Source organism: Ictalurus punctatus, chromosome 25, assembly GCF_001660625.3.
Source record: "Ictalurus punctatus breed USDA103 chromosome 25, Coco_2.0, whole genome shotgun sequence".
Lineage (NCBI taxonomy): Eukaryota > Metazoa > Chordata > Actinopteri > Siluriformes > Ictaluridae > Ictalurus > Ictalurus punctatus.
Genome location: NC_030440.2, coordinates 1402888 through 1429852, shown reverse-complemented (window position 1 = coordinate 1429852; position 26965 = coordinate 1402888). Strand labels below are relative to the sequence as shown.

At 40.6% G+C, this 26965-nt stretch overlaps 2 protein-coding genes across 3 annotated transcripts; one reads left to right on the top strand and one right to left on the bottom strand.

The window, feature by feature from the left end:
* Window positions 1-65: 65 nt before the first annotated feature.
* Window positions 66-2998, top strand: grem1a (gremlin 1a, DAN family BMP antagonist). Of its 2 annotated transcripts, XM_047150919.2 has the most exons (3): window positions 66-575; window positions 874-959; window positions 1059-2998. In XM_047150919.2, the coding sequence occupies exons 2-3, from the start codon at window positions 891-893 to the stop codon at window positions 1587-1589; spliced, it is 600 nt and encodes a 199-aa protein (XP_047006875.1). In that variant the 5' UTR covers window positions 66-575; window positions 874-890; the 3' UTR covers window positions 1590-2998. The 2 variants fall into 2 exon arrangements, with proteins under 2 accessions (XP_047006875.1, XP_017311915.1); XM_017456426.3 differs by lacking the exon at window positions 874-959 and having other exon boundaries at window positions 68-575.
* On the bottom strand, window positions 2993-26509 carry fmn1 (formin 1). Its single transcript, XM_017456421.3, has 17 exons — window positions 23882-26509; window positions 23181-23286; window positions 21097-21158; window positions 20216-20898; window positions 19109-19250; window positions 17743-17830; window positions 14716-14777; window positions 14027-14115; window positions 13598-13727; window positions 13200-13346; window positions 11826-11885; window positions 11608-11728; window positions 7277-7369; window positions 5441-5492; window positions 4562-4711; window positions 4189-4270; window positions 2993-3740 (listed from the first exon to the last, which is right to left on the bottom strand). Exons 1-17 carry the CDS (start codon window positions 25901-25903, stop codon window positions 3696-3698), a joined length of 4134 nt encoding a protein of 1377 aa, XP_017311910.1. The 5' UTR covers window positions 25904-26509; the 3' UTR covers window positions 2993-3695.
* Window positions 26510-26965: the final 456 nt, after the last annotated feature.

The following is a 26965-nucleotide window of genomic DNA, read 5'->3' as shown; positions in this document are numbered from 1 at the left end:
CAATTTCTATAATATATGATTTTATATATAATTAGTCGGTTTCAGACCACAACATACATCCCTGACTGTTTGTCCTTGCATGTCGAGCTTTTATAAATCTGAGGTGGCCAACATACTATTTAAACAATTTTCTACAGTTTTCTCAGTCACCTCACTTTTCGAATCATCCTCCATGAATCGATTCAGGTGTGTTGGAGCACAAAACAACAACAACAACAACAACAAAAAACCACAAAAGAAAACCGACACAACGAACGAATCAAACCGCAGAGTCTACTGCAAAAAGATTCGAATCAGTGAAGTGAATCACAGACATGGGGGCGTGGCCTGTCTACTCGCTTCCTGCCCACTTTCAGTTAAAACGGTGCGCGCACGCGTCGCAGTTTCTGTCGGTCCCGGTATGAGCTGTGGATTTTCTCTATCTGCAGTTTACTTTTGCTTTGTTTTTGTTTTTCTCTCTCTCTCTCCAAGGATTCAGACAGCCTACAATTATCCCGACTGAACTGCACTTTACGCAAAAATAAATAAATAAATAAAAACAAATAAAAATAGAGCAACAACTGGAAATTCACAAGGTAAACAAATAATTTTAGTCTTGATGGAAACAATGTTTTCAAGTTCATCATTAATGTTTTAATGGCATTATTTTTTTTTTAAACAATAGTATAGTTTACTAGAAGCTGATAACTGAAAATGAGAAGGGGTAATTTTTCATATTTGTTTAAGGTTTCTAAATTATTATTATTATTATTATTATTATTAGTAGTAGTAGTAGTAGTAATAGTATTGTTGTTGTAGTAAATTATATTATTAAAAATGTTAAGCGTATTGATCATATATATGATGTTGACAGAAGTTTTTATGCATTAGCAGATTACCTGATTATAGAAATGCCTCCCGGGTATGTTTTATTAAACATATCCGCACGAAAGCTGCGGAAGCGGAAACGAGGGTTATATGTAGGTTATATTTGTGGATATTGATTGATAGAGTTGATATTGATCTTGTTAGCGCACACCCCGTATAAGCAGTTTTGCTGTCTATATTTACATGGAAAGATGGCGCAAGGGGCATCGTTTGCAGCGCTCCTGGGTCTGTGGCTCCTCTCGTGTCCTGTGAAATGCTGGAGCAGCGGCGGATTTCAAGGCGCCGTTCCTCATCACGTGAAACTCAGCCCAGTCTCCTGGGAGCAGACAGAGCAGCCTGCACCGAGCTGGTCCGCCACAGGAACGTCTGCGCAGGCACAGGAGGTGCTCGGCTCCAGCCAGGAGGCTCTGCATGTGACCGAGCGCCACTACCTGAAGCGGGACTGGTGCAAGACGCAGCCGTTGAAGCAGACGCTGCAGGAAGAGGGCTGCATCAGCCGCACCATCATCAACAGCTTCTGCTACGGCCAGTGCAACTCCTTTTACATCCCGCGGCACGTCTACCAAGAAGAAAGCGCCTTCCAGTCCTGCTCGTTCTGCAAACCAAAAACGTTCACCGTCGTCACTTACACGCTGATCTGCCCGAGTCAGATCCCGAGAATCAGACGGAAACACGTGCGGCGCGTCAAACAGTGCCGCTGTACTTCCATAGACTTGGATTAATACCGACCGCACAAAGTTACGTTTTTGCTTTCCCACGTGGCTGATTATGAAAAACTACACACACACACACACACACACACACACACACACACACACACACACACACACACACACAAAGTCCATGTTATTCTGTAGGTTTACTTCCATGCACAAAAAACAAAACAAAAACAAAACAGCACTAAACTCTACCTTTTCTTGTTGATGGGAGTGGTGCCCTTAAGAGTCTGTGTTTTGTACCCTTAAATGTCTCCTTTTTTTAAATTTGGAACCACGGATATATAAGGAACAACCTTTATGGTTGATCAATGATATTAATGATATCAATGGACCCGAATGCACATCATTTTAGAGTGAAGTTTTACACTACATGCATCTTTCTAGGCACACTAAAAGTACAAATGATGCACCCCTGAGGGTACCCAGCGAAAAGGAAAGGTACGGTATAGTACCGCTTTTTCTGAGTGAATATTTAAAGGGCAAATCGTGGACCGTAGTCAGTGACCGTTCATAACGCAGGCTGTTCATTTAACCAGTATATTAATTCAGCAGTATTGGCGTATTTTAGGAAACGACCACCATTATTTCTCATGAGGGTCTATTGGAGCTCCCCTCACAGGCCTCACATTATTCTGTTCTCTGTGCAAATGCAGCCTCTATATCATTTTCTTGAAAATGCATTAGTCTCTTCCAGTCCAGATCCCTCGAGAAGGAAGCCCTAGGTATTCTGTTCCACTTATTCCCCCTGCTCTTATTCCACCGTAGCTACCGCCATTTCCGCCCGGCTTTCTTAATGCCATCGCTGCCGTAAAGTCTTCAGAGTGTTCATTTTCTTGAATGCAAACGTGTGGTGGGTTTTGTAATGCATGCTGGGCTTACTGTTGCACGAACCTGGCTTTTAGTAACACGGGCGTGGGTCATGATTTGTGTGCAAAGTTTATTTTCATCAAATGTAAATAGATGGAATTCCAACAGCGAGTGAAAAATCCTGTCAGTCTCCACTATGTGGACGAAGGCTTCCTGAACGATGAAAAGAAAAAGATTCCTTTGTGTACATAATGTATTTTAATAAATCTGAACGCTGCAAAAAAAACCAAAACCAAACAACTGTATTTTGAATTTCGAAATTAATATGGATATTTATTTCCTTCAGTTTTGTATTTGGATTTCTGAACTACGCCGCCTCTCGTTGCTACTAAAATCTGATTCGTCCTTTCCAAACAGCATCTTTAAAATAAAAAAAGATTACGAAATCAGTAAGTTACAAACCAAATGTCCATTTTCAAATGTTTACTTTATGTACAGTATCACGGGACTATCACTTTTTATACTGTGATTGTATTTCAGTGTTTTATCCATCAGAAATACAATATACTCAACGTACAAAATAAAGACGTATTTTGTTGTCTGTAGCAATTTGTGGGTGTTTTGTGGGGAGTCTGATCAAGTGAGACTGGAGAAAGTTCCTGGCGACAGTTTTGTGGGGTTTACAAACTGGTGTTTTTATTTAAATACACAGAAGCTGCGGATATTGGACAATTTCTCAGTATTTAATAAAACTAAACCCACTTGGCTTCGGTTCCCAGGCTCGGTTACAGAACTGATGCTGTAACCGTAATCTCATACTGAAACTCCTTCCATGACTCTTAGCACTGTTTGACTTTATAATATACAGCTATCATGATTTATAATTCCACTATCCAGAGTCACGAAGAAGAGAATGGGTTCCCTTTGAGTCTGGTTCCTCTCGAGGTAAGGGAGAACCGTTATCTTGTCTCGGGGAGTTTTCCTCTGCCACAGTCACGTCCTGCTTGCTCATTAGGGATCTAAATCTAAATTTCTATAAAGCTGATTTGTTTCAATGTCTATTGTTCCAAGCGCTACGAAAATAAAATTGAATCGGACTGATTCAAATCTGATGTTAAATCATCACATTCAACCAGGTGCGTTGCTGCATCTCTTCGAGATCTGATTCTTATGCAGGAACGAGCCAACGTCGCACGCAGATACGAAATGAAAATAAAGTAAAAAAAAACAAAAAAAAAACAAAAACGGGATTGAATTGATAAATCATATAAAGTATACTGTCAGTGTGGCGGGTCTGTTGTCTCAGGTGCTGGAGAGGCTTGCTTCTTTTTGACGCAGTCTTTCCTTCTGTCATGAGAAAAAAAAAAAAAAACCACAAAACAAACCAATAACGCATTTTGTTTGTCCTTCTTTAAATTCAATATCTTTAAGCTGGACACAATATTCACTGAGTAAGTACACACTGCATATAACCTATGATGATTCTCTCTGACAGCAATCAGTTGTGACCCTGAAATGAACCCCAAAATGGCTTTAAAATCACTGCTTCTAGAAACGACAGATGGACCTTGTTTCCTCTCATAATAACAAGTTTGGTTTCGGAGATCTGCTTCCACAAACAGCATATTCCACAAGTGGAAATCAGTTGTGAATGTCAGCTTCTGGCTCCATCGCATCTCAAGTCAGTGTGATAATGGTTATTCTATTCCCTACTGTGGTATTTATTTTATTATGTCTTTATTCTTTATATTCTTTATGACTGGTGATAAACAGTAGAACAAAGAGAGACTCTTACCAGGCCGTTAGCATGGACCTGCCTGGTCTCCACTTTTTTGTCCGCGGTGATGTTGCGCACTGACTGCTGGGCTTCTTTCAGCCTACAGTGTAGAGAAATAGCTTGGCTAAAAATGAAGGCTACACAGTCTTCCAGTAACCACAAATTTAGCCAATCAGCCACAAGCAAACAAGCAGTGAGGGTTATGTTTTTAATGTTTTATGACTTGTGTGTCATACAGAATCATGTTCACTTGACACTGCAAAATGTGTGGCTTAAATTGCGACCAAGTCCAGGAGTAAAAATAAATAAATAAATAAATAAATAAATAAAAATTAGAATTTAAATCCAGACCAATGTTCAAGCTTTAGTCAACTATGGGAAAGTTTTTCACCTCTCATTGGAGATGGCCTTGTTCTCCTTTTTCCATCTGGTCTTGAAGTCATTGCAGAATTCAAACCAGAGCATAAAAACATGGCCTGGTAGGACATCCTGCTCGCCAGAACGGGGCTTGATCCCAAAATACTGCACCAGGTCATGGAAGCTAAGAGACGGAGTCGGAAAGAAAGTAGAGATGAGGTATACTCTGTGTGTAGAAAGGCTGAATCTCAGATTATACACAGACATAAGCATGCAAGACTTAACACACTGTGACTGCTTTATTTTATGAAATTAAATACTTTTTTTTTTATGATTCTTTATACAACATTACTGTTGAATACTGGAGTTAATTATTTAATAAATTTTCTATAACAGCATCTCTGACAACAGTTCTGGCTGCAAGGTAAATCAAGGTTTATATGAATGCACTTTTCCTAATATGTTTCCAGTCTATTGTGACTTACAAAGAGGACTCGTATGCCAGATGCTCCACACTAACGTTTGTATGGTGAAGCTTACCTCGAAGGTGAACGAGACTTTTAATCGAGCATTTTTTTTATCCGAAGTATGTAAATATTTCTGACACAGAAATGTCTTCAGAACTGAGGGGTTTGCCGTTTCTTGCTAACATGAAAAGCTTTCCGTCGTATTAACTTCAAGACCGAAAACGACTGATAATAGCAGATAACGTCTGTGTGATGTTCCACAACATTGAACGAATAAAATGAACGAATTAAAAAATGGATAAAAAGTATGACGTGCTGTTATTTAAAAAAAAAAAAAAAAAAAGACAATCCTTACATAATAGAGTGGATTTACTAGAAGCACTAAATGACATCATCAATCATTCAAAAGTATTCAAAAAGTAACAAAAATGAAAATAATGTCATACCTTTTTTGGGCAGATACGAGATGATGTTCAGTTGTTATTTGTTCTTTTTGGGCTGCAAAAACCAAAAGTATATTTCCATGCTGAAGATCATTTATCGTTTATAAATAGTTCTAGAAATGAACACATATTGAAAACCACTTCATTCACTGAGCTAGTGTTTAAAATTAGTAATCATTTGTGATTTTTCATACCGAGGAAGCTGTCATCAGTACATAGCTACCACATGACAGAAAAGGAATTGTTCCATTTCCTCAGTCATATTGCAAGTTCTTCAGTGTACAGGCTTTACTCAACTTTTAAAGAAATTATAAAAATGAGCAAATAAGTTGAGTCACTTGGAAGTCTTGCTCATTGCCAAAGCCTCTCCGATCCCTATCTGTCTGTCTGCCTTCTGAACCCGACGGCTAGCTATCTCACACAGGTAGTGAAGACCACAGACAGGCCAATCACAGATATTCTCCAGGGCAACTGAATGAGATCTTTACTGTGCAGCAGAGATAATGGAGTAATTATTGTGCGCATTTCAGTCTGTACTGTCTTGTTAACCTTCACTGCAGTATGGAATAAACCCACTTTATGGGTTTGGAAAGTATTCAGATGCGTTCTGTTTTGCATACTATATTCTACACACAATAACCAATAATGGCAAAGCAAAATTGTTTTTTTTTGTTGTTTTTTTGTTGTTGACATTTTTGCACATTTATAAAACAAAAATGGAAAGCTCTCATTTAGATTTATAAAGACCCTCTATTCAGAAATTTCTAGAAGAACATTCGGCAACGATGACAGCTTTGAGTCTTCTTGTGTGAGTCTGTCAGCTTTGCACACCTGAATTTGGTCATGCTTGCTCATTCTTCCTAGCAGATCCTCTCAAACTCAGTTAGACTGGATGGGGAGCATCTGTCAAACGCCATCTTCAGGTCTCTCCACAGATGTCCTGTGGGGTTCAAGTGTGACAAAGCCACTCCGGCATTGTCTTGGCTGTACGTTTCTGGTTGTTGTCATGCTGAAAGATTAAACTTCGTCCTAGTCTGAGGTCGTGTGCACTCTGGAGCAGGTTTTCTTGGGCCTGTTCGATGGAGTATTTCTGAGGTGGTTGTCCTTAGGGCAGGTCGTCACATCTCTGCAGAGGACTTCTGAAGCTCTGTTATTTGATGCTTGGTCACCTCGCTGGTCTAGCCCGGTTTATCCAGATGGCCGGCTGTAGGAAGAGTCTTGGTGGTCCCAAATTTCATCCACACAACGATGGTGCCCACTATGCTCCTGGCTCCTATATCTCAACACAACTTTCGAGAAAATCATGGACTTCATGGCTTGGATTTTTGTTCTGACGTGCACTCTGATTAGTGGGACCTTAACACACACAGGTGTGTGCTTTTCTAAATTATGTTGAATCGATTGAATTTACCCCATGTGGACTCCAGTCAAGTTCTCCAGACATCTCAAGATATCTCAAAAAGAATCAAGGGAAGCAGGATGCGTATAAGCTCAATCTGGAATGCCTTAGCTAACTCAAAGCAAGAATACTTATCCAAATGAGACATTTACATTTTTGATTTTCAATGCATTTGCAAAAAAAATAACAAAAAACATGTATCCACTGTACAGTATATCTACAGTGTATATCCTCAGAGTTGAGCATACCTTGTCTCAAACTGAGACCAAAATGAACCTGATACATCTCTTCACATGATTGTGATTGTGGGAGTTTAAATCATATGACAAAAAAACCAAACACTTTTAGGGTCTTCATGAATACTCTTAGCTGGCAACCAGAACTAAGAGGAGAATTGCTCATTAAAGTAATCTATTCTGCTATTTTAATGCATGGCTTACCGCTGGAGATGAAAGCTTCCATTTTCTCCTTGAAGGGATAGATGTATTCTTGAGATGATGTTAACCACACTCTTTGGACATCCTTCTCACAACCTGTATGAAAAAAAAAACCACCATCTAAAAAGCCATATTTATGCTTCTGAGTTTCAAATTTGATAAATATATTACCTTATCCTTATGCTATGTTACTGTTTTACCATTCCTTGACGATCTGCGACACTGTAAAGGTTGTTATTATTAACTAAAGTCATTTGACAATTTACTAATTACAAGTTATATTTGCCATTGTTGTTAATCATTATTATTTAATTGGCAGCATGGTGGTACAGTGGGTAGTGTTGCTGCCTAATAGACGGTAAGCCCAGAGGTCCCCAGTTAGCGTCTGAGCTCGGGTTACTGTCTGTGTGCAGTTTCTGTGCACGTCCTCCGTATGTACAGGTGCATCTCAAAAAATTTGAATATCGTGGAAACGTTCCTTTTTTTCTGTAATTTCATTCAAAAAGTGGAACTTTCATATATTCTAGATTCATTACACATAAAGTGAAATGTTTCAAGCATTATTTTGTTTTAGTCTCGATGATTACGGGTTACGGCTCGTGGAAATCAAAACTCCGGCATCTCAAAATATCAGAATAAAGGATTTATAATACAGAAATGTCGACCTGAGACGACTCTAATCAGATCATTAACTCAAAACACCTGCGAAGGTTTCCTGAGTCTTTAATCTCTCAGTCTGGGTCAGTACACACACAATCACGGGGAAGATGGAAGTGAATGCTGCGTTTCATTTGGAAATCAAGGTTCCAGAGTCTGGAGGAAGAGCGGAGAGGAACAGAATCCGAGTTGCTTGAAGTCCAGTGTGAAGTTTCCACAGTCGGTGATGATTTGGGTTGCCATGTCATCTCCCGGTGTCGGTCCAGTGTGTTTTCTCGAGTCGAGAGTCGATGCAGCGTCTACCAGGAGATTTTGAGATTTTCACACTGACTTCATGCTTCTACCTGCTGACGAGCTTCATGGAGATGCTGATTTCCTTCTCCAGCAGGACTCGACACCTCCCACAGTGCCAAAACTTCTAGTAACTGCTTTACTGACAGTGGTGTTACCGTGCTCGATCGTCCAGCCGACTCGCCTGACCCGAACCCCATAGAGAATCTACGAGAGACACCCGACCCGACAATACAGACGAGCTGAAGACCGCTATCAAAGTGACCTGGACTTCAGAACACCTCAGCAGTGCCACAGGCTGATCGCCTCCACGCCACGCCGCACCGACGCAGTCATTCATACGAAAGGATTAAAACCTCGACCGAGTATCGAGTGCAAAACTTAACATACTGTTCACAAGGTCGACATTTCTGTATTATAAATTCATTATTCGAATATTCTGAGATGCCGGAGTTTTGATTTCCGTGAGCCGTGAGCCGTAATCATCCAGACTAAAACAACAAAAGGCCTGAAATATTTCACTTTATGTGTAATGAATCTACAATCTATGAAAGTTTTGCTTTTTTAATTAAATTACGGAAACAAAATAACTTTTCCACAATATTAAATTTTTTTGAGATGCACCTGTACATGTGGATTTCCTCTGGGTTCTCCAGTATCCCCACGCCTCTAAAAACATGCCAGTAGTTGGTTACACTAAATTACCCCTAGGTATGAATGAGTGTGTGAATGAGTGTGTGCATGAGTGTGTGAATGAGTGTGTGAATGAGTGTGTGAATGAGTGTGTGAATCAGTGTGTGCATGAGTGTGTGAATGAGTGTGTGAATCAGTGTGTGCATGAGTGTGTGAATGAGTGTGTGAATGAGTGTGTGCATGAGTGTGTGAATGAGTGTGTGAATGAGTGTGTGCATGAGTGTGTGCATGAGTGTGTGCATGAGTGTGTGCATGAGTGTGTGAATGAGTGTGTGAATGAGTGTGAGAATGAGTGTGTGAATGAGTGTGTGAATGAGTGTGTGCATGAGTGTGTGAATGAGTGTGTGCATGAGTGTGTGCATGAGTGTATGAATGAGTGTGTGAATGAGTGTGTGAATGAGTGTGTGCATGAGTGTGTGAATGAGTGTGTGCATGGTGCCCAGAGATGTCGTTCTTCTTCATGCCCTGTGTTCCTGGGATATTCTCCAGAATCAATGCAATTCTTACCAAGATAAAGCAGTTACTGGAGATGAATTGAATATTATTTACTTTAAAAAAAGGTTTTCAGAATTTGCTGTCAACTTATCATTAAGCTACAAAAACTTTTTTTTTGCATGACTTTCCTTCATAGCTTATTGTATTCTCAAAGCACAAGAAAGATAAGTGTACTTTTTTCTTTTCTTCAAATGAGGCAGGGGAAGACGCTGCACCTGTGGTGGAGTCAGAGGTTCAGATACTGTTTTGTGGCACCATTGATGGCGGCAGCAGATAGCTGCCACTCCCCCCGTGGCACCAGGCCGCGCCGTTTGTTCATCGTCAGTTCAGTCCAATCCGAGGATCAGAGGGGCCAGACTGCTGTCCCAGTCATAATAGACAGAGATGGGAGCCCAGGCCTGCTGGATTCAGTCCATCTGCATCTGCCTCTGATAAGACTACACATGCCACTGTTTTCATTCAGCATTTGTGTAAACTGTGGGGCTACTGGTTATGCAATAAAACCCCCAGGATACAGAAGAAGATTACTTAAGCAATCTTCCAGAATGTAAACAGTGTCGTATGTCTGTGTGACAAAGATGTCAAAGAGTCTGAGTAGTAAGTCCTTAATGCATTAAGAGACCTGAATGCAAAAATTGCGATATACAACGCATTAAAAAAAAAAAAAAAAAAAATCTCTGCTCAAAACAATAAAATTCCCAGAGTGACTCGTTTAAATATCATAAATTCCCTGTACCACCAAATAGCACAGGAGATAAACGCGAAACGCGATAAATGTCAAAGCGAGAGCGAGCGTAAACTATGTGCTCGGGGCAAACAAACTAAACATGCCGTTGAAAAACAAAACAAAATGACATAAAACAAAAAAAGACATGGTTCATTGCAGGCATGAGGGAGGTTCAAACAGTGAGACAAAGAGGAGAACGTGATGGGCCAGATTTGGCAGTCTCTGAGTCGCCCGATAAGGAGGGCTTGTTGAGAGCTAAAGAAAAGAATCTCTGACACAAATCTGCAGGGCCACACTGAACTGAAGCTGATACAGTGTAACAGGAGAACTGCGGTGCATCTGTGCAGAGATAGAGAGCGGCCGTCGGGAAGATAAGCCGCTCTTCCCTCGGATTACATAAGAACAGCGGCACTGCAAGCCTGCGACCCTCAACGACGACATACGCAACAAAGCCTTGAAATCATACAATACCAGGACGCATCAGATGGGCAGGATTAAAGACATATCTAAAAGGCGCCATGGCAAAATCACAGAGACTCCACTTTGTCTAACATGCACATATCATCATAGACACACACACACACACACACACTTCAGTGAAAAGGTAAGCTGTACGTACACTACAGAGAGATATGATTACACACAAAATGCACTGTAAATAAACTACAATAAAGTGGAGGTTAAAGTAGAGAAGGAAAAAATATATAATAGGGAAAAACATATTCAAGCAGGCCTTCAATCCTAACAGGGCTCTGTAATAGCTTGCTTTAATCCTAACGTGGATCTGTAATGACTGTGGGCAATGGCCGAGAGCAAAATGCTTTTCAGTCTATTCTGATTAATGTCAAATCACAGGGTTGTAACCTTCCCAGTCTTGGGAAAGTGAATCACTGTGAAACCCTGACCATGAAACAAAGGCATCGGAGCATTGAAACCTCAAAACACAACTGAGACAATGCAGTAACAGGACGAAAGTTGATCGATTACAGTCATACTAACAATCGGGACTATCGGGTGATCAGTGCATCTCATGACAATAGCTAGAATTCCATCCGACCATTTTCTGTACCACGGCGAGCCTGGGAGTCTATCCCACTGAACTTTGGGCACAAGGCGGGGGACACCCCGGACAGGGTGCCAACCCATAGCAAGGCACAATCACATACACATTCACGCATTATAGACAATTTAGAGATGCCAATCAGCCTACAACGCATGTCTTTGGACTGGGGAGGAAACCCCTAAAGCATAGGGAGAACATGCAGACTCCACGCACACAGGGTGGAGGAGATAGGGATCGAACCCCCAACCCTGGAGGTGCAGGGTAAATGTGCTAACCACCAAGCCACTACGCCCCCCAATAGTTAGAATTGTTTAACTGAATAAAAAACCCAAAACAAACAAAAGCAACAACAAAAAAAAAATAGTGCATGGTGAGTTTTATGAGATTTTGTAAGGGCCTTGCTCTCACCTTCAAGGTCTTTGCCCAGCTTACGGAGCTCTTTGGAAAGGTCTTCAAACTTAACTTGGGAAGCAAGGAAGACATCCTGAGGCTCAGGCAATGGAAACACACAGTTTTCAGTCCCAGCATTCTAAGGAGAGGGAAAGATTAGATAAACAAAAGCAAAATAGTGTTCTTTTCAAGTAAAAAAAAAAAAAAGTGTAATACAAAAAATATAACTTATTTACCTTATCGAGATTGCGTAGATAGCAAGACACTACATAATCCACCAAACTTATGCGGTTATCCTGTGGAGGTTTTTTTTTGGCAAAGAAACAGTAGTACTTTTAAAGTCTTTATTGAGCACAGTGAGTAATCATTCACAGTGCAGGCTGGAAAAAAGTAAGTGATCCCTTGAATTTAGTAGCTCGTAGATCCATCTTTAGCAGCAACAACCTCCACCAAACAGTTCCTGTATCTACTTACAAGACTGGCACGGTGATGAGGATGAATTTTGGACCGTTCCTCCAGCGCAAAACTGTTTCAGTTCATCAATATTTTTGGGCTGTCTTGATTGAACAGCCTTCTTCCGATCATGCCACAGGATCTCAATAGGGTTAAGGTCAGGACTTGTTCATTCCAACACATGATTGTTCATCTTTTTCAGCCATTCTTTAGTTGATTTACGTGTGTGTTTTGGGACATTGAGTTGTTGCATCACCCAACGTCTCTTAAGCCTGAGGTCATGGACTGTTGCCCTGATATTCTAGTGAAAAGTATCATGATACAGTTTTGAATTCATTGTTCCCTTAATGACTGCAGAACATCCAAGCCCTAAGATAGCAAAGCAGCTTAAAACCGTGATGCGCCCAAACGTAGCGTTGTGCATTAATGCCTAAAAGGTCAACTTTGATCTCATCTGTTCACAGAACATTTGTTTCATCTGTCCACAGAATCCAGAAGTGCTGTTGAACATCCAGGTCGTTTTGGGCAAACTTAAAACATGTCACAATGTTTTATTAGACAGGCATGGTTTAATTCACGGTGTCCTTATATTAACACCATTCTTGTGTTTCTGACAGTGGAGACATGAGCAGAGACGTTCCCATTCTGTAGAGTTTTCTGCAGGTCTTTTGCTGTTACCTTTGGGTTCTTTTTGCCCACGTGCTCTGGGTGTGATCTTTGCAGGATGTCCACTCCTATGGAGAGTAGCAGCAGTCCTGCTTTTTTTTTTTTCTACATCCATTTGTAGTCAATTTGTCTTATTGTGGCTCGATGAGCACCCAGGTCTTTAGAAATGTGTCTCATAAGGTCTAAATTAAAAGTCGATGGGATCGAAGCATTGTTCACATGAATCATTTGTTCTTGACGAGTATAGATTTATCAGTGACTGACTCTGTGTGTCTTTATTTAAAGGGCAACGCACGTGTACAGCTCACACTTCCAATCTCATCTCCTTAATTGACTCCAATTAGTTTTTGTATAAATTGTTAGCACAGAGAATCCCTTACGTTTTCCAGCCTGCTTATATAATATAATATGCTTGATAAGGACCTGACAACTAGTACTGCGAGTGTATTGATCTACATTTATATGTGGATCATATTCTTGGAAAAGCCTACCCTGCTCTTAACGTCTTTGAGCTTGGGGAGAATCTCGAGGTCAAAGCCATCTGCCTGGCCTCGGTTTCTGCTCCCGCCATTCATGTAGTTCCCGAAGGCAAGGACCAGCCCCAGCACCTCTCTCACACTGTCTCTCTCCAGTAGACCCTGTGACGGTTTAACACATGACTATAAATATTCATGTCCACTCCCACCGTTCCCATGAACCAGTGGAATCCGTGAACACCAACGTAAAGTTCATGTTGCCCTTGGATATTCTAAGCATGGCATTTGTAGGACAATTTACAATGCATATATGCTAGCCAGAATGAATCCTCTAAAAGATCTTGAATTGTAAAGAGTCTTGTGATCATATCATTGATATCAATAATATATTATCATCGAAAGCTGCATTGCACCTTGCACACTTGGAGAACCATGTTTGTTTTGCGCTGGATAGACGCAACAGCGTCAGTGAACGTTGACTGGAGAATGATACAGCGTGCTCTCAGAGAGAACTGAGGGATCAGAGAGAGTTCATACAGGAACCTGGAAGAATTAATGAACAGTATGACTTACAGTGTGGTATTGAATTTCACAGTTTGATCCCACAGGATGAACACTAAATATTTGGCTGTTTAGCTGAAAATGTCATATTGATATCTTATAAATATCTGGACTTATAAATTGTGATAAGAGGAATTGGCAGGTCAACGATCCCTATGGTAGCAGTGTAAATTGTGGAAAGGAACACTCATCATGCAGCAACTTTTCATGCAGTTTCATAATCACTGCCGTTATGTTTTATGTCAGGAGTGGATATGTTACTAATCTCGCTAGTATCTCACTGTTCAGGCTTGTCCAGCAGTCTGACATGCTCTTCATCTGAAGTTTCATAGTGTTTTCTTATTCTCGCCAACTCTTCAGGCTGAGCTCTCTGAGGGCCATAAAAAAAAAAAAAAGCACAGCACCCAACAAAGTGAACTAAAATCAGCTGAAAACAGGACTATCCAAATACGTAGCTATTCAGTTATTAAATTATGTGGAGAAATAATTTGTGGATGATTTTTAAACAGACCACTTATTCCTGTGAACCCTAGGAAAATACTCATTTAAAGCGATAAAACAACAAGCCATGTCTCGACTACTTTATAAAGCTAGGTACTACTTTTATCTTGAAGCATACTGCAGACGTTAATAGCTTACTGTAAAATGTAAAGTGTGTGAAATTTAAGTCTATATATTACTTGTAACCCATATTATTTGTTAATGACATTAGTCTTGGAGCTACGGTGAAAACCAAAGAAGCAAACTTCAGACATTAAACAAAAACGTCTTGGCTGAGCAGCTAAATTTGGGGTTTAAATTTCATTTTCGCAGAGCTATTTCTTTTAACTACTAGGGCCAGTTATCCATTTTCCATTCCTATTAATGAATAAGCTGCCAGTGTAAACACTTCGGTAGCATAGCACGGGTTTATAGTGGTCTCCTCACACCTAATTACCATACATATATGAATTGTGGAAGGGACACTTACATTTTCATACAGGGCTTCAATAGCATCCAGATCAACCACAGAGTTGTCCATCATCAAAATTGCTGTGAGGGGAAAAGTATGTGTGTTAGTTTCTAGATTAGCTCATTTTGCTATTATCTTCCAAGCCAAATATTTAAATGTCAGTTCCATGAGTTCAGACTATTAAGATTGGTTTGTGGTGTATTCCCCCAACTATAAACCCATGTTTTATAGCACAGGCGAACATAGGCTGGACCTACTAGTATTCTATACGGTATATTTTAGACAGATTCCTGCTTGCACTAAGCTTTAACGTGTCTTAAAGAAAATCTTCCATGTTTAATCTCACTACTAGTACAAGCACTATAGTTGTATTTAAAATCCCACAAAAATACCTGTTCATGACCTGTGTACTTAAAACACTAGTTTGACTGTTAGAACTTATATAGACCGCTAGGGGGCAGTCTTACCTGAAATGGTATGAAATACAATGCAAACCAAAGTAGAAAGGGAATACATAAAACATGTGGAAAAAGGAGGATGGTGTGTAAAGAAAGAAAGAAAGAGAGTTGTATGGTCAGTATAAATTGGTGAATCTTGTTTACTTTGAATTCAGGTATGTCTAGGTTTTTATATTTTAGAAGATGTATGTCAGTGTGTGAGGTCTGAGGCACATGGAAATTTGTCTGGTATTTTGCAATGTGGAATTTGACATTTGTCTACCATTTTTTGTACTGCAGATGAGGCATGCGTGGCCCACCATGCTCCTGAAGTAACTGGGGTGTGAAATCTGGTGAATTTATTTAGTTTGGATCTTAGAAATGTAGGATTATGTTAACAGCCGGTGCTGTTTGATGATGGTTGAAGTCTTGGGGATTTATTATGTGTCGGACTCCATGTTCCTCTCAGCACAGGAAACACAGACACACCCTGCAGCAAGACACTACCATTCAAGCCGTCACTCGCGACATTACTGCTCAGAGAATTTTCTCGTGATTAGTTTAGTCCATCATGTTTTTGAATTCTGTATTAATGGTCAGTTTCCTGTGTATGTGGAAGCATACAGTATATACTGTGGAGAGAACGTGGAAAAGCAGTTTAGAGGAAGCATGTGAAAAGAAAACCGGTGCTGGGCGAGGCAGCAAGTTGTTCAAAAATAAATAACATTTTATGCTTCACTTCTTAAACTGCCATAACTTCTTCCCTGAATATTGATGACTTTGCCACCATCTTTAATGTGATGATCTGCCAGCTAATCTGCCCATCTTTCCCGTCCCATGTTACTGCACTGCACAATCCCTCTTACCTTCCCATGTCCATAAAGCCTTTTTCTGTAGACTAGATCCTGCTGCTTCTCTTGTTTAGCAAATGTAACAACTGCCTACTGGATGCCATTCTTCCACCTCTCACAAGACAGCACCTTCATCACTTCCATCATAAATGACTCCATAACATCTGGTCATGTACTCACTGCTTTCAAGACAGCAGTGGTTATACCCACCCTGAAAATCACACACTAGACTCATCAGAATTGAGGTGTGTACAGGACTGTAGTTTTTATTTATTTATTTATTTATTATTAAATTTCACTCCTGCCCACTCCTAAAATAATTCTGACCCACTCTGGCTGACACTCATGACCAATTCCGACATGGAGGGGATCCACATCTGCCCATGCAGACTCTCCACTGGTGTCTGACAAGGCTCAGTTCTGAGTCCTATTTTATTCTCCTTTATACTAACTCTATCAGTGAGGTTGCATCCTCACATCTTGGCATATTTGCCAGACATCATAATATAAATGGCACCTTAAAAAACCCTGCAAACTGAGCTGTTGTATATCCCCGATCACGACTTTGTGTTATCCCTGGATAAAACTCTTGGATCACCTAACCTTGGAGTCATTTCGGACAACCAACTACTGTCCTGTTCTCTCATTGCTAACCCGACTCAGTCGTGCAGGTTTCTCCCTAAAACCATCAGGAGGATCTAGCCATTTCTCTCCACTCAGGTCGCTGTCCAGTTCAGTGTCATCTTGAGATTGAAATACTGAAACTCAATTTCCGCAGCAATAATGTGTAGCTATGGTGGCCATTATTCTTCTTCAGGATTGTCAGGTCTGATGTATAATAGGGCATTTTTCATGTAGCGCTATTTAATTTCATTTTGTTGGCCAATTAATAATAGGCAATAAAGCCTTTGCAAATGGGATGACTTGGCTTGTTTTTTTTAATGTGTAAAACTCTGTTCCGTAAGGGCACCTAGGTGGTGGAATGAACGTCCCCTGGGCAAAATAATAGCTGGCGTTTTTCATACTTTTAGTTCACTAAGCAATTAAATGAGCACTAATTAACAACAAAACCTGTGACCTGTACTGTCTCTGTTGCTGTAACATCCTTTGCTGCCAAACTTGTCATTACTGTAAAGCAATGTCTCTGGTACTTACCTGGTATTGTTACTTATAACGACACGGTACGATTGAAACGGATGCCTGAACAGACCTCGCACATTTCAGAGGAATCATGGTTATGTGATTTATTATGGGAAGAAGTAAATGGATTGGGTTAAAAGACAAGTCTAAAATATTTTATAGCATATGCTGAATTGGATAAGCAACCAAGTGTTACTGGTCTAATGCAAAAGAGGTAGAATCTTGGCTAATCGTTCTGTACCAGTGAGAGCTCTCGGTTTCAGGCATTTTATAATTTTTTTTTTTGATTAATCTAACATATGAGGCCAATGTCGGAAAGACCATTTGGTTATATAACAGAAGCACTTTCCAAATAAGGCATTTCAATGCTATTACTCAGACAAGGCAGTTCAACTAAGCGGAATAAAAAGCCTTCATAACCAAACTTTTTCTACTGGATACTGTCTAAAATCAACTGGTTGACTTGTGTTTCACTCACCTTCCAGCCCAAACATGAAATGTTCCTAGCGATGTACTTCATTCGAACTGAAGACTGAACGATGATCGATGGTTTACTTATGTGGGGTGACGTGGTGCTTTTGCATGTTGTGTTCAGCTGTGTGTGGAAAACCACTCACCCTGCTGTATGTCCTTCATCTCTAGGTGGAGACTTGAGATTAAGATGCCAACAGCTTGAGAACGCTTGCTGTCCAGCACCTTAATGATCTGAAGGGACAGAAAGGTCAAAACACACTTCATTTGTCAAGTGTCTTAGAGTGTTTGTCTTAGGCAAGACCGGGAACAGTTAATAAATACAAATGGGGGAAAAAAAACCAAAAAAAAACCAGTCTCACCAAGAGTAACATCACTGAATGTGAGGTATTTATCCCAACATAATTACACGTCAGTTTCAGACAATTAATGTCTCAGTCAAATTTATTCTGCCTGAAATAGAGACTCTATGAATTTAGCTATTAAAATATGATATCCAACAACAAAACAGTGAAACCATACTACCACTGTCTACCTGAAATCAAAGCAAAAAAAATGTGGAGTGTTTTACTGAACGTAAAGACCATCTAAATCCAAGCAGTGATGACAATCAGTAAAACAACACAAGCACCTCTGAAGATGATGTGAAGATAATGTGGACATTTTGTTTAAATGATGAAACAGATGAACAGTGGACCAGGTTTCCAGTAATAGAGAGTTGGGTAGTAGTTATCCTTTGGCTAATGCTACAAGCCAACAAAAACTGAGCTCAACATGATCCAACTTAATTTATTATTATTATTATTATTATTTTTTGTACACTTTTATCAGTAAATAATACAAAAGTGATTATACCCATACTTGAAGACAGGATATTTGTACTTTGTTTCAAAATAGAAATGAACACTATTTGCGCTCACTTTAGCCATTGTTTGTTCCCAACATTGGAGGTTTTTATAGCACAAAAACCGTTGATAACATTAGGAGGGTAAGGGTTCTTGCTAACCAACACTGCTTACACAATATAATAGTCATCCTACTGTTAGCGAACTTCTTGTTGGACTTGGCTACAATATAAAGCCAAATTTTAGCTTGATCGATGCATTTTATTGCCATTCTTTAATACTTAGCTAGGTTGTTTGTTGATCTGTCTAGCTAAGTCAGCTAGCTACTGATGGGCAGGATTAGCACAGTGCTTTATTTGTGTAGCTAATGATGCTATATAAGGATGTAACAGTTCTGTTTTTTTGGTATTTATGGGGTGCAAAAAAATATATATTGTGTGGCCGGGCTATTTTCATTCTACAACTTTAAGGCGACTTAAAACCATAGATACATGATTGTGAACCATACATTGTCTGTGGCATTACTTTCGCTATTTTACAGAATACTGCCTTGTAAATTACAGAGGGCTGTATAAAATCTACTGACTAATTAAGGTATAAATGTTATTCCGCCATGTAAAGCGTCCTTCAATCACCCTTATCCTGATGATTAGACAGGATTGTGTACCTTCTTGGCTTTGTCCGTCTTCTCGTAGGCCTCAGATAGGGGTTTCCTTTTGGCGGGTGAAGCCATTTTAGCAAACAACTCAGCAAACTCATTAGTATTTATTATGGCCGGCTCCTTCAGCAAGCTCCACAGGGTATCATTTCTAGGAGAAGAGACAGAGATGAAGACAGATATCCAGACACTACTCAGGCTTGGTATAAGCCATTATCCCTCCCCCTGTTTTTAACATAATCCTGAATAATTGAGGGTTTTTCTTCTCGTTGCAAAAGGCTAGCAAGATTCAGTTTTTACACTTCAAAGACAGCAGCCAGGCAGCCTACCAAATACTAAGCAAAAGCAAAAACTAATGGAAACACACTATTACTGTTTCTGGGTAACCATGCCTGAAAGCACATAAAATCAGTAGGGGGTCAAATACGAGTGCTCTGGCTTGCTAAACTTTTGCTCCCACGAAAACAATTACAGAGCCAGCAAGGCGCTGCGAGGCTAAGCTTGACTGGGTTCAGCTTTGGCTTGTTGGTTGCTCAGTGAGGGAAGAAGGCTTTCAAGAGGAGTCAAATAACAGTGCAATAGCAGAGCGAGGGCCTGGAAACAGGATCCCACAGAAATCCACACCACCACTAGAGGTCCTGGAAGGTCTGCTTATTCTACTACTGGCCCCAAAGACAGACCTCAGGCTGCTGCGGTTAAACTTACACCGCCCCTGATGTCTGATCAGGAAGTCTTGAAGACGTCTCCTTCCTGCTTTCACACACTGATCTGTCTGTCTTTGAAGGGTGTGATGAAAGATGATTTGAAAAGTCTCAGTGTATTTGCAATGGAAATATTATTATGTAAGCGTGAACAGGGTGTAGCAGAAATAAATCGCCATGTCAATAATGTAATATCGATGGTCATTTTGTACAGGAACAAAAGCCTTAAGGAGTCTGGTTGTATCTCAAGGTTTCTACATACTTTAGACCTTTACAACAGAGTATTTCCCTACTACCAAGGGTTCCAAGTAAAACTCCTTAGTAAGCTAAAAATCCTTAACAATCCAAAGACCCCTTGAGGAATAACGAATGGGATTTTTTTTTAGACGTTTCTCATGTGCGTGTTAAGTACTACCTGCTGTTTTGAATCTGTATCCGTGTCCAGTAGAGTGGCTTCATTGGGCAGATGGGTTCCACTCTTGCCTTTCGTTGCGGCCGCTCCTCAGCTCTACAGAGGAATAATCCACCTCCAGTAGGAGGGGAGGGCACAGGGCCTGGTAGGGGTGGTGGAGGACAAAGATCAGCTCTGATTGTTGGTGGAAGTGGTGGTGGAGGAGGTGGACCATTGGCTTGTATGACTGGTGGGCACTTGTCTGTCTGAGCAGGTTTTGAAGAACACTCTGAAGGACCAGGCAGTGATGGTGAAGGCTCTGGAGTTGTTCCACTATCAAATCCTGACTGAACAGACGGTTGCGGCGGCGGCGGCGGCAATGGAGTCAAAGCAGGCTCCTGTTTGCCCGAAAGGCTATGGCTAATTGATGCAAGATCAAGCTTTTTAGGCACATTTGATTGAGGGAGAAGGTCTTTGTTAAACTCTGGCTTCTCCACAGGCTTAATAAAAGTCTCTCGGTCTGTCTGAATGCACACAGTGCGAAAAATGCGAGGTCTGAAGTTGTCTTCTGTTGACACAGCCACATCTCTGAGTTCACCATGCGAGCACTTAGCAGCATTTTTCAAATCCGCAATTGCTGCTTGCAGTCTGGACACAGATTCCTCATTCTCCTCTCTGAGGTGGTAGAGCCGGAGCTTAAAGTCGGCCTGTGTAGGATCATTTTAGGGAGCCAGAGATAAGTTTGGTAAATCCTTTCATAAACATTGTTGAGCATGTGCATGACTGAAATAGCTTAAATGAATGAAAAAAAAAATAACCCCCACAGCTCTGCCCGTCTCACAAACTTTATACTTGTTAGGAACATCAAATTATTAGTTTAAGATCATGTCTTGTTTGTAACTTGCCTCTAATGCCTCCACCTCTTCTTTGCACTCTCTTTTAAGATGTAGAAGAGCTGCCTGATGTTCTGTAAGGACAAAATACCAAACACTCAGTTTATCCAAAACATTGCATGTCAGTGATAGCCTTGATGTATGAAGAGCTGTAAATCATCCATCGTGTATATACTGTGTATGTAGTTCACAGCAAACGTTTGTATACCATTAGGACAAAATGAAGAAGGCAAGCAATACATTTGGTGTATTAGGTTTTAAAGATGATACAGATGTGCTGTGCTGAAGTTTGCTGATATGTTTTGGGTCCACTTGTACTTCAGAGGGAAAACTCCCCGCAAATCAATACGGAATTATTCTGACTGATCACCTGACAGATATCCTATGATGAACATTTTTATCCTGATGAGAGTTGTGTTTTACAAGATGACAATAACCCCATCGACAGGGCTTAATGGTGCACAGGATGGTTTGAGGAGTATGAAAATGATGTGAATCGTATGCCATGTCCTTCTCAGTCACCAGATCTCAACTCGGTTGAACACCAGTGGGAGAAGTTCGATCAACATGATAGACAACACTACCACCCTCATCAACCCTGTCTGAGTTTGAAGAACGGTGTTCATCCCACCAGTACAGTTCCAACCTTGTAGACGCTATGCACTTGCAGACGTATTTACCCAGTGAAACTTAGAATTGTGCTGAGCAACTAATGGATAAGGATCTTGCTCAATGGTCCAACAGTGACAGTTTGGCAGTCCCTGGTTTTGAACTAAAAAACTTCTAATCAATAGCCCAGAGCCTTAACCACTGAGCTACCAACACCTCTATGCCAGGGCACAGTGAAGCCGTTCTGTTGATGACCCAAGACCTTACTAGGACGCAATATTCTTTTAATTTGTCACCTGCCTGTATATATCATAATACCTAGATCTGCCTGTCTGTTTGTCTTTCTGTGCTGTAGCATTACAATTTCTCTTCACTGGAACTAATGGGCCCAAACCTGTTCCTTGAAGACGTGCCCCTGTGCACAAAGTGAGGTCCATAAAGACATAGTTTTCCAAAGTTGGACTGGAAGAACTTGAGTGGCCCTCACACAGCCCGGACCTCAACCCCACTGGACAACTTTGAGATGAACTGCAATGCTGACTGCATCCTCTCTCCAAACATCAGTGCCTGACCTCACTAATGGCCTTGTGGCTGAATGGGCAAATCCAATCAGTGTACCTCCAAAATAGGCCTCAATAAGACAGTGACCACATTCTAGAAGATGGCAGTACAGTTATATAGGTGAAATGTAAAATAATAAACAATATAAAGATATGGTCATTGTTTTTTTTGTTGTTTTTTTTTTAAGTCAACAGAAGCTAGCTGTTTTAAAACCAAAGCCAAACAAATGCATCCCTTATGTTCAGTGGTTCTTTACCAAATCACACCCCTTAAACACATGTACATATAATACTAAGGCTAGAACGTCTGAGTGGAACGTCGTTAGCTTTTTCTCCAGTTTGCAGAGTATGGGGCAGCCACAGAGATGCTCCTTTGAGCAGGTATTTTATTGCCAGCTACCTGAATGTGAGAAGAACTTCACCCAATATTATTAAAAGTGTTCTGATATAAAAAAATTAAAAAATTAAAAAAATAGCTCACTCCACCTTTAATAAATAGCGTAGTCACATCTGAGATATGACTATTCTTACAGTGTGTACTAAGGTGTGTCTGTAGACTCTGTACCGTGCTGGATTACAGGATATTTGTCTGGTAGACTGCACATAGAATGTCAATAGTAGTAGCATGTGATGATGAAATAACAAAATGCACAAAGTTCACCTGGTTTAATTTACACGAGTGCATTTTAATACAATTTGTTTATTTTGGAGCAAACCAGAGTCTGAATATGGAACCGCGGATGATGTAATTGATTTAAAAACAGTCTCTATCCCTCGGAAGAAGCAGTGGAGCTGGAGGGTGGAGGTGTAATAGCATTTGTTTGCAGAGTGTTGTACCATAACATTAAAAAAGCAAATATTTCACTCAGGACAAACATTTGCTTTACTTTTCTCACATGTCCATACGCATGCATGGCAACCACTTACCAGCCTCTGTGTATTTTAACCCAATTTTCTCCTCCTTGTCTATTGGCTTTGGAGGGGGCCATACAGCCTGCAAACGCCCCGGTGTCCTCTCCTCGCTCTCAGGAGACTGGAGGAGAAGACAAATCATATCATGTATATTTATTAATACGGCGTAACATTTCAAGTAGTCACTTCCTACGATATTGTATAAATGTAAAGTCACGGTAAGCGTTTGTAAAAATGCAAATGAGTTTCAATGCCATTCAAACAGTTTAATGAACAGTGTTTGTAACGTGATAAACCTGGACTCTACAACACGTCTCATGTAGGCTTCATTTATTACATTTAACATTTTAGTTTGTATTCATAAATAGAATTTAAACACTACATAGTAGTGCACAGTGCAGCATTTAGTTCTGGTGTATTTGATCAGGTGAAAGCCAAATGCAAACAAATACAATAAGAATAACTTGGTCATACAATAAAATGGTTAAAAAGTTACATTAAGAACATGCAGATATTTTTATTTTATTTCCGTCCCTCTGGGGGAAAGGTTCCGTTAAAGGTCCCGTGTAAAATTCTTCAGTAGAATATTTCCCTCTCAGAGAAGGTTTCAGTGAGAAACTTTAAATATCTCTGAAAAAGTTAGCATGGTTCTCTAATTTGAAATATGCTTTTACTTGTTCTAATGGATAATGCTAAAGTAATTTCTAAGTGCATACTTTTTCAAAGATGGTCTTGTTGTCTGGAGACTTGCTAGAATTTCTGTCAAAGATAGCTCGGATTGTCTCTGGGTTGAATGCCCTCTTTACAGCATCCAGGTCGATATGGTCTGAAGTGTCCCTCTTAGCTGGTTTAGGGGTAAAGAAAGCTTTGAAAGCATTGAGGGCTGTCTCTGTATTTGTTAATTTGCCACTTTCCTCTGGTGAAGCAACATCAGGACCTTCCACACTTTCCTCTACGGGAGGCGTTTCTGTTACTGGGGCCTCGCTGCTAGGTGACAGTGGAGGACTTGCTATGGGTTCCTGTGGTTTTTTTGCTCCTACTTTGGCAGAATCAAAGCTCAGGAGTTGAGAGAGCTGCTCAAGGATGCTCCCTTTAGCCTCAACTTTGGGATGTTTCTCAGAGAATAGTGTCCGTTTAACAGAGGCCCGTTTCATCAGGACAGGACTCTTTGGTTGTTCAAGGGTTAATGCGTTTTTCTGCTGGTCATGCATTTCTTTTTTAAACCCTTTCAGTCCACTAAAGATGGACGGTAGGTGAGGAGGTTTCTCTAACTTTAGGCCCGGAGAGAAGGTAACTCTTCTGGTACGCCTCGAAGCATTTTCCGTGTTTGGTGGCTCTTCTGTGTTCCCAGGGGCAGAGGGAATACCTAAGGACTCCGAATTGCTGTCTTCTTGTAATATATCATTTTTCTCTTCCTTCATCGCTCTTTCTTTGTTTTCTCCCTGTATTTGTACCGGGCCATCACTCTCATCTTTTAGCATTGTCCCTCTATCTTGTCCACCATTCTTCTTCATTTCTAGCTTACTCAATTCTTGTACATCATTGGTTCTGCTCCATTTTTGTGTTTCATCGAGACTGTCTGGAGTTGTCTGCTCTAATTGTAATAACGCTCGATCTGACTTGACTTTGAGGAATGTATCTCCAGTTTCTGAACTGGATTGCCTGTCTGATTCCACATGACATCCATTACATGTGTCTGGACTTAAGGAGCTCCAGAATTCCTCTTTTTGTTGGATCGTATTATTGTCTGAGTGTGTGCACTTTGTATTTGTGCCAAAGTCTCCATTCGGTATAACCAGATTGCTTTTAAAAGTAGACATGGCCTGATCTGCCTGACCTGAGATTGCTATAGTAGAGATTGGATTGTTCATGTCTGTAGAACCTGTTTGAAATATATCCTCTGTGTATGGTTCCTCATTGTTGTTCATACGCGATAGTTCCTGGGTTTTGGTCTGCATATGTTTAGCCTGATTTGTCCACTCTTGACAGTTCCCCTCATGTTGTGCAGTAGATAATACCTCTGATTTGGTGATGTTAGTTGCGTTGCCATCTCTCATAACTCTGTCTGGTAATCCCTCTGCAATCTGTTTGTTGATACAGTCCGAGAGATCTCCACTTCTGTGGCTCTCGTCTGGTGCTGTGTTTCTCAGACTAGCATCATTATATTCCTGGCTAAATGCTTTGGACAGCAGGTCAGCTTGACCATCTGCCATCCTTTGGTCACCCTGGCATGCCAAGGACGAGTCTTTCCATGAATTGTCATGTTCCATATTGACTTTCAGGTCCATGTCCAAGAATTCCTTTCCAATATGAGTTGGTGTTTCTTGATTTTTTGCTTCAACTTGGTCCATGTTACTATTAATGTGAGTTTCAGCATTATTATCCCTTATTTGCTCCAGAGATGATCTCTGACCCAGATTGTTATGGTTGTTGCATTCATCTGTAGGCTGAATTGTTTTTGCTAAAACAACCTTTGGCTCTATTAAGACTTCTGTCTCCGATGTCATCTTGCTATTAATTTCACTCGAACCATCCAGTGCTTTGAGATCTCTTTCGACAGGTGACTCGTTATCAAATTTAATAGTGTGAGGTTTTTGGATGCCGATGTTTCGAGATTCATCGTCTTTCTCGGACAGGGAAGAAAAAGATGAAAGAACCGGTGTGTCTTCAGTTTTCTCGGTACTGTTGAAAAGCTTGGTGAAGTTGTTAAAGAACGAATTGGCAGGATAACTAACCATTTTTTTCAGGCAAGGCACTTTTAAATCCAAGTATTTTATGTTCTACATGCAGACTTCAACATTTCATTAAGCAGAATCGTTCCTTTTTATTTGCATTTGCATCGAATCGTTTTTGTTGGCGTGCAACATTCATTTCCATTCAAACCCGATTATTGAATCCTTTGTTAAATAAATGTGTTGGACTTCTAAAACTTTCCACCGACATCTGTTATCAAGCTTTTATATATTTGTTCACCAGAAATGTTCTCCACGCCTTCCTTTTCCGGTATGTTTGTAGTCGGCTTGATATCCTTGACTTGTACCGAAACTTCCAGAACGATGAGGTCAGGTCAAATCCCACTATGAGAATTATGCAAAATCTCTGTTTGTCTTGTCAGTCCAAAGGAGATGTACAAAAGACAATCCACAAATGTTTCATTCGATCTGGGAGTAAATTAATTCTCCAACTGATACGGACGTCCCGATTGATTTTTCTTTACCTTCACTCAGTCATCTCTTCGCTCCAGTTTAGATTGCGTTATACTAGTAGAATAAGCAGCTTCTCTTGCTATTAAACCATATGCCACACAGGAACCACCACACAACAAAATGATCTTATTTACACATATACACTCCTTTCCCCAGTGCAAATGCTCCACCTTCTCTCCTTTTCCTAGTGACACACTGTTTGCATACACCCTTCGACACACTCAAACACACACAGGTCATGGCTAGGCAGTAAAGCATGCTCTAGTCACTAATGATAATGATAATACGTCTTTATTAATCACGTATACATATGTACAGTGAAATTCTTTCCTTCACATACCCCAGCATGTTAGGAGGTTGGGGTTAGAGCGCAGGGTCAGCCATGATACAGCACCCCCTGGAGCAGAGAGGGTTAAGAGCCTTGCTCTAGGGCCCAACAGTGGCAGCTTGGCAGTGCTGGGAAGTGCTTGAACCCCCGACCTTCCGATCAGTCACCCAGAGCCTTAACCACCAAGCCACACACGCCACTGCCCATCACCGTGCACCATGCACCGTGGCCTCAGAGGTTAGCTGTATTTTTCTTCTGCCAAGCCA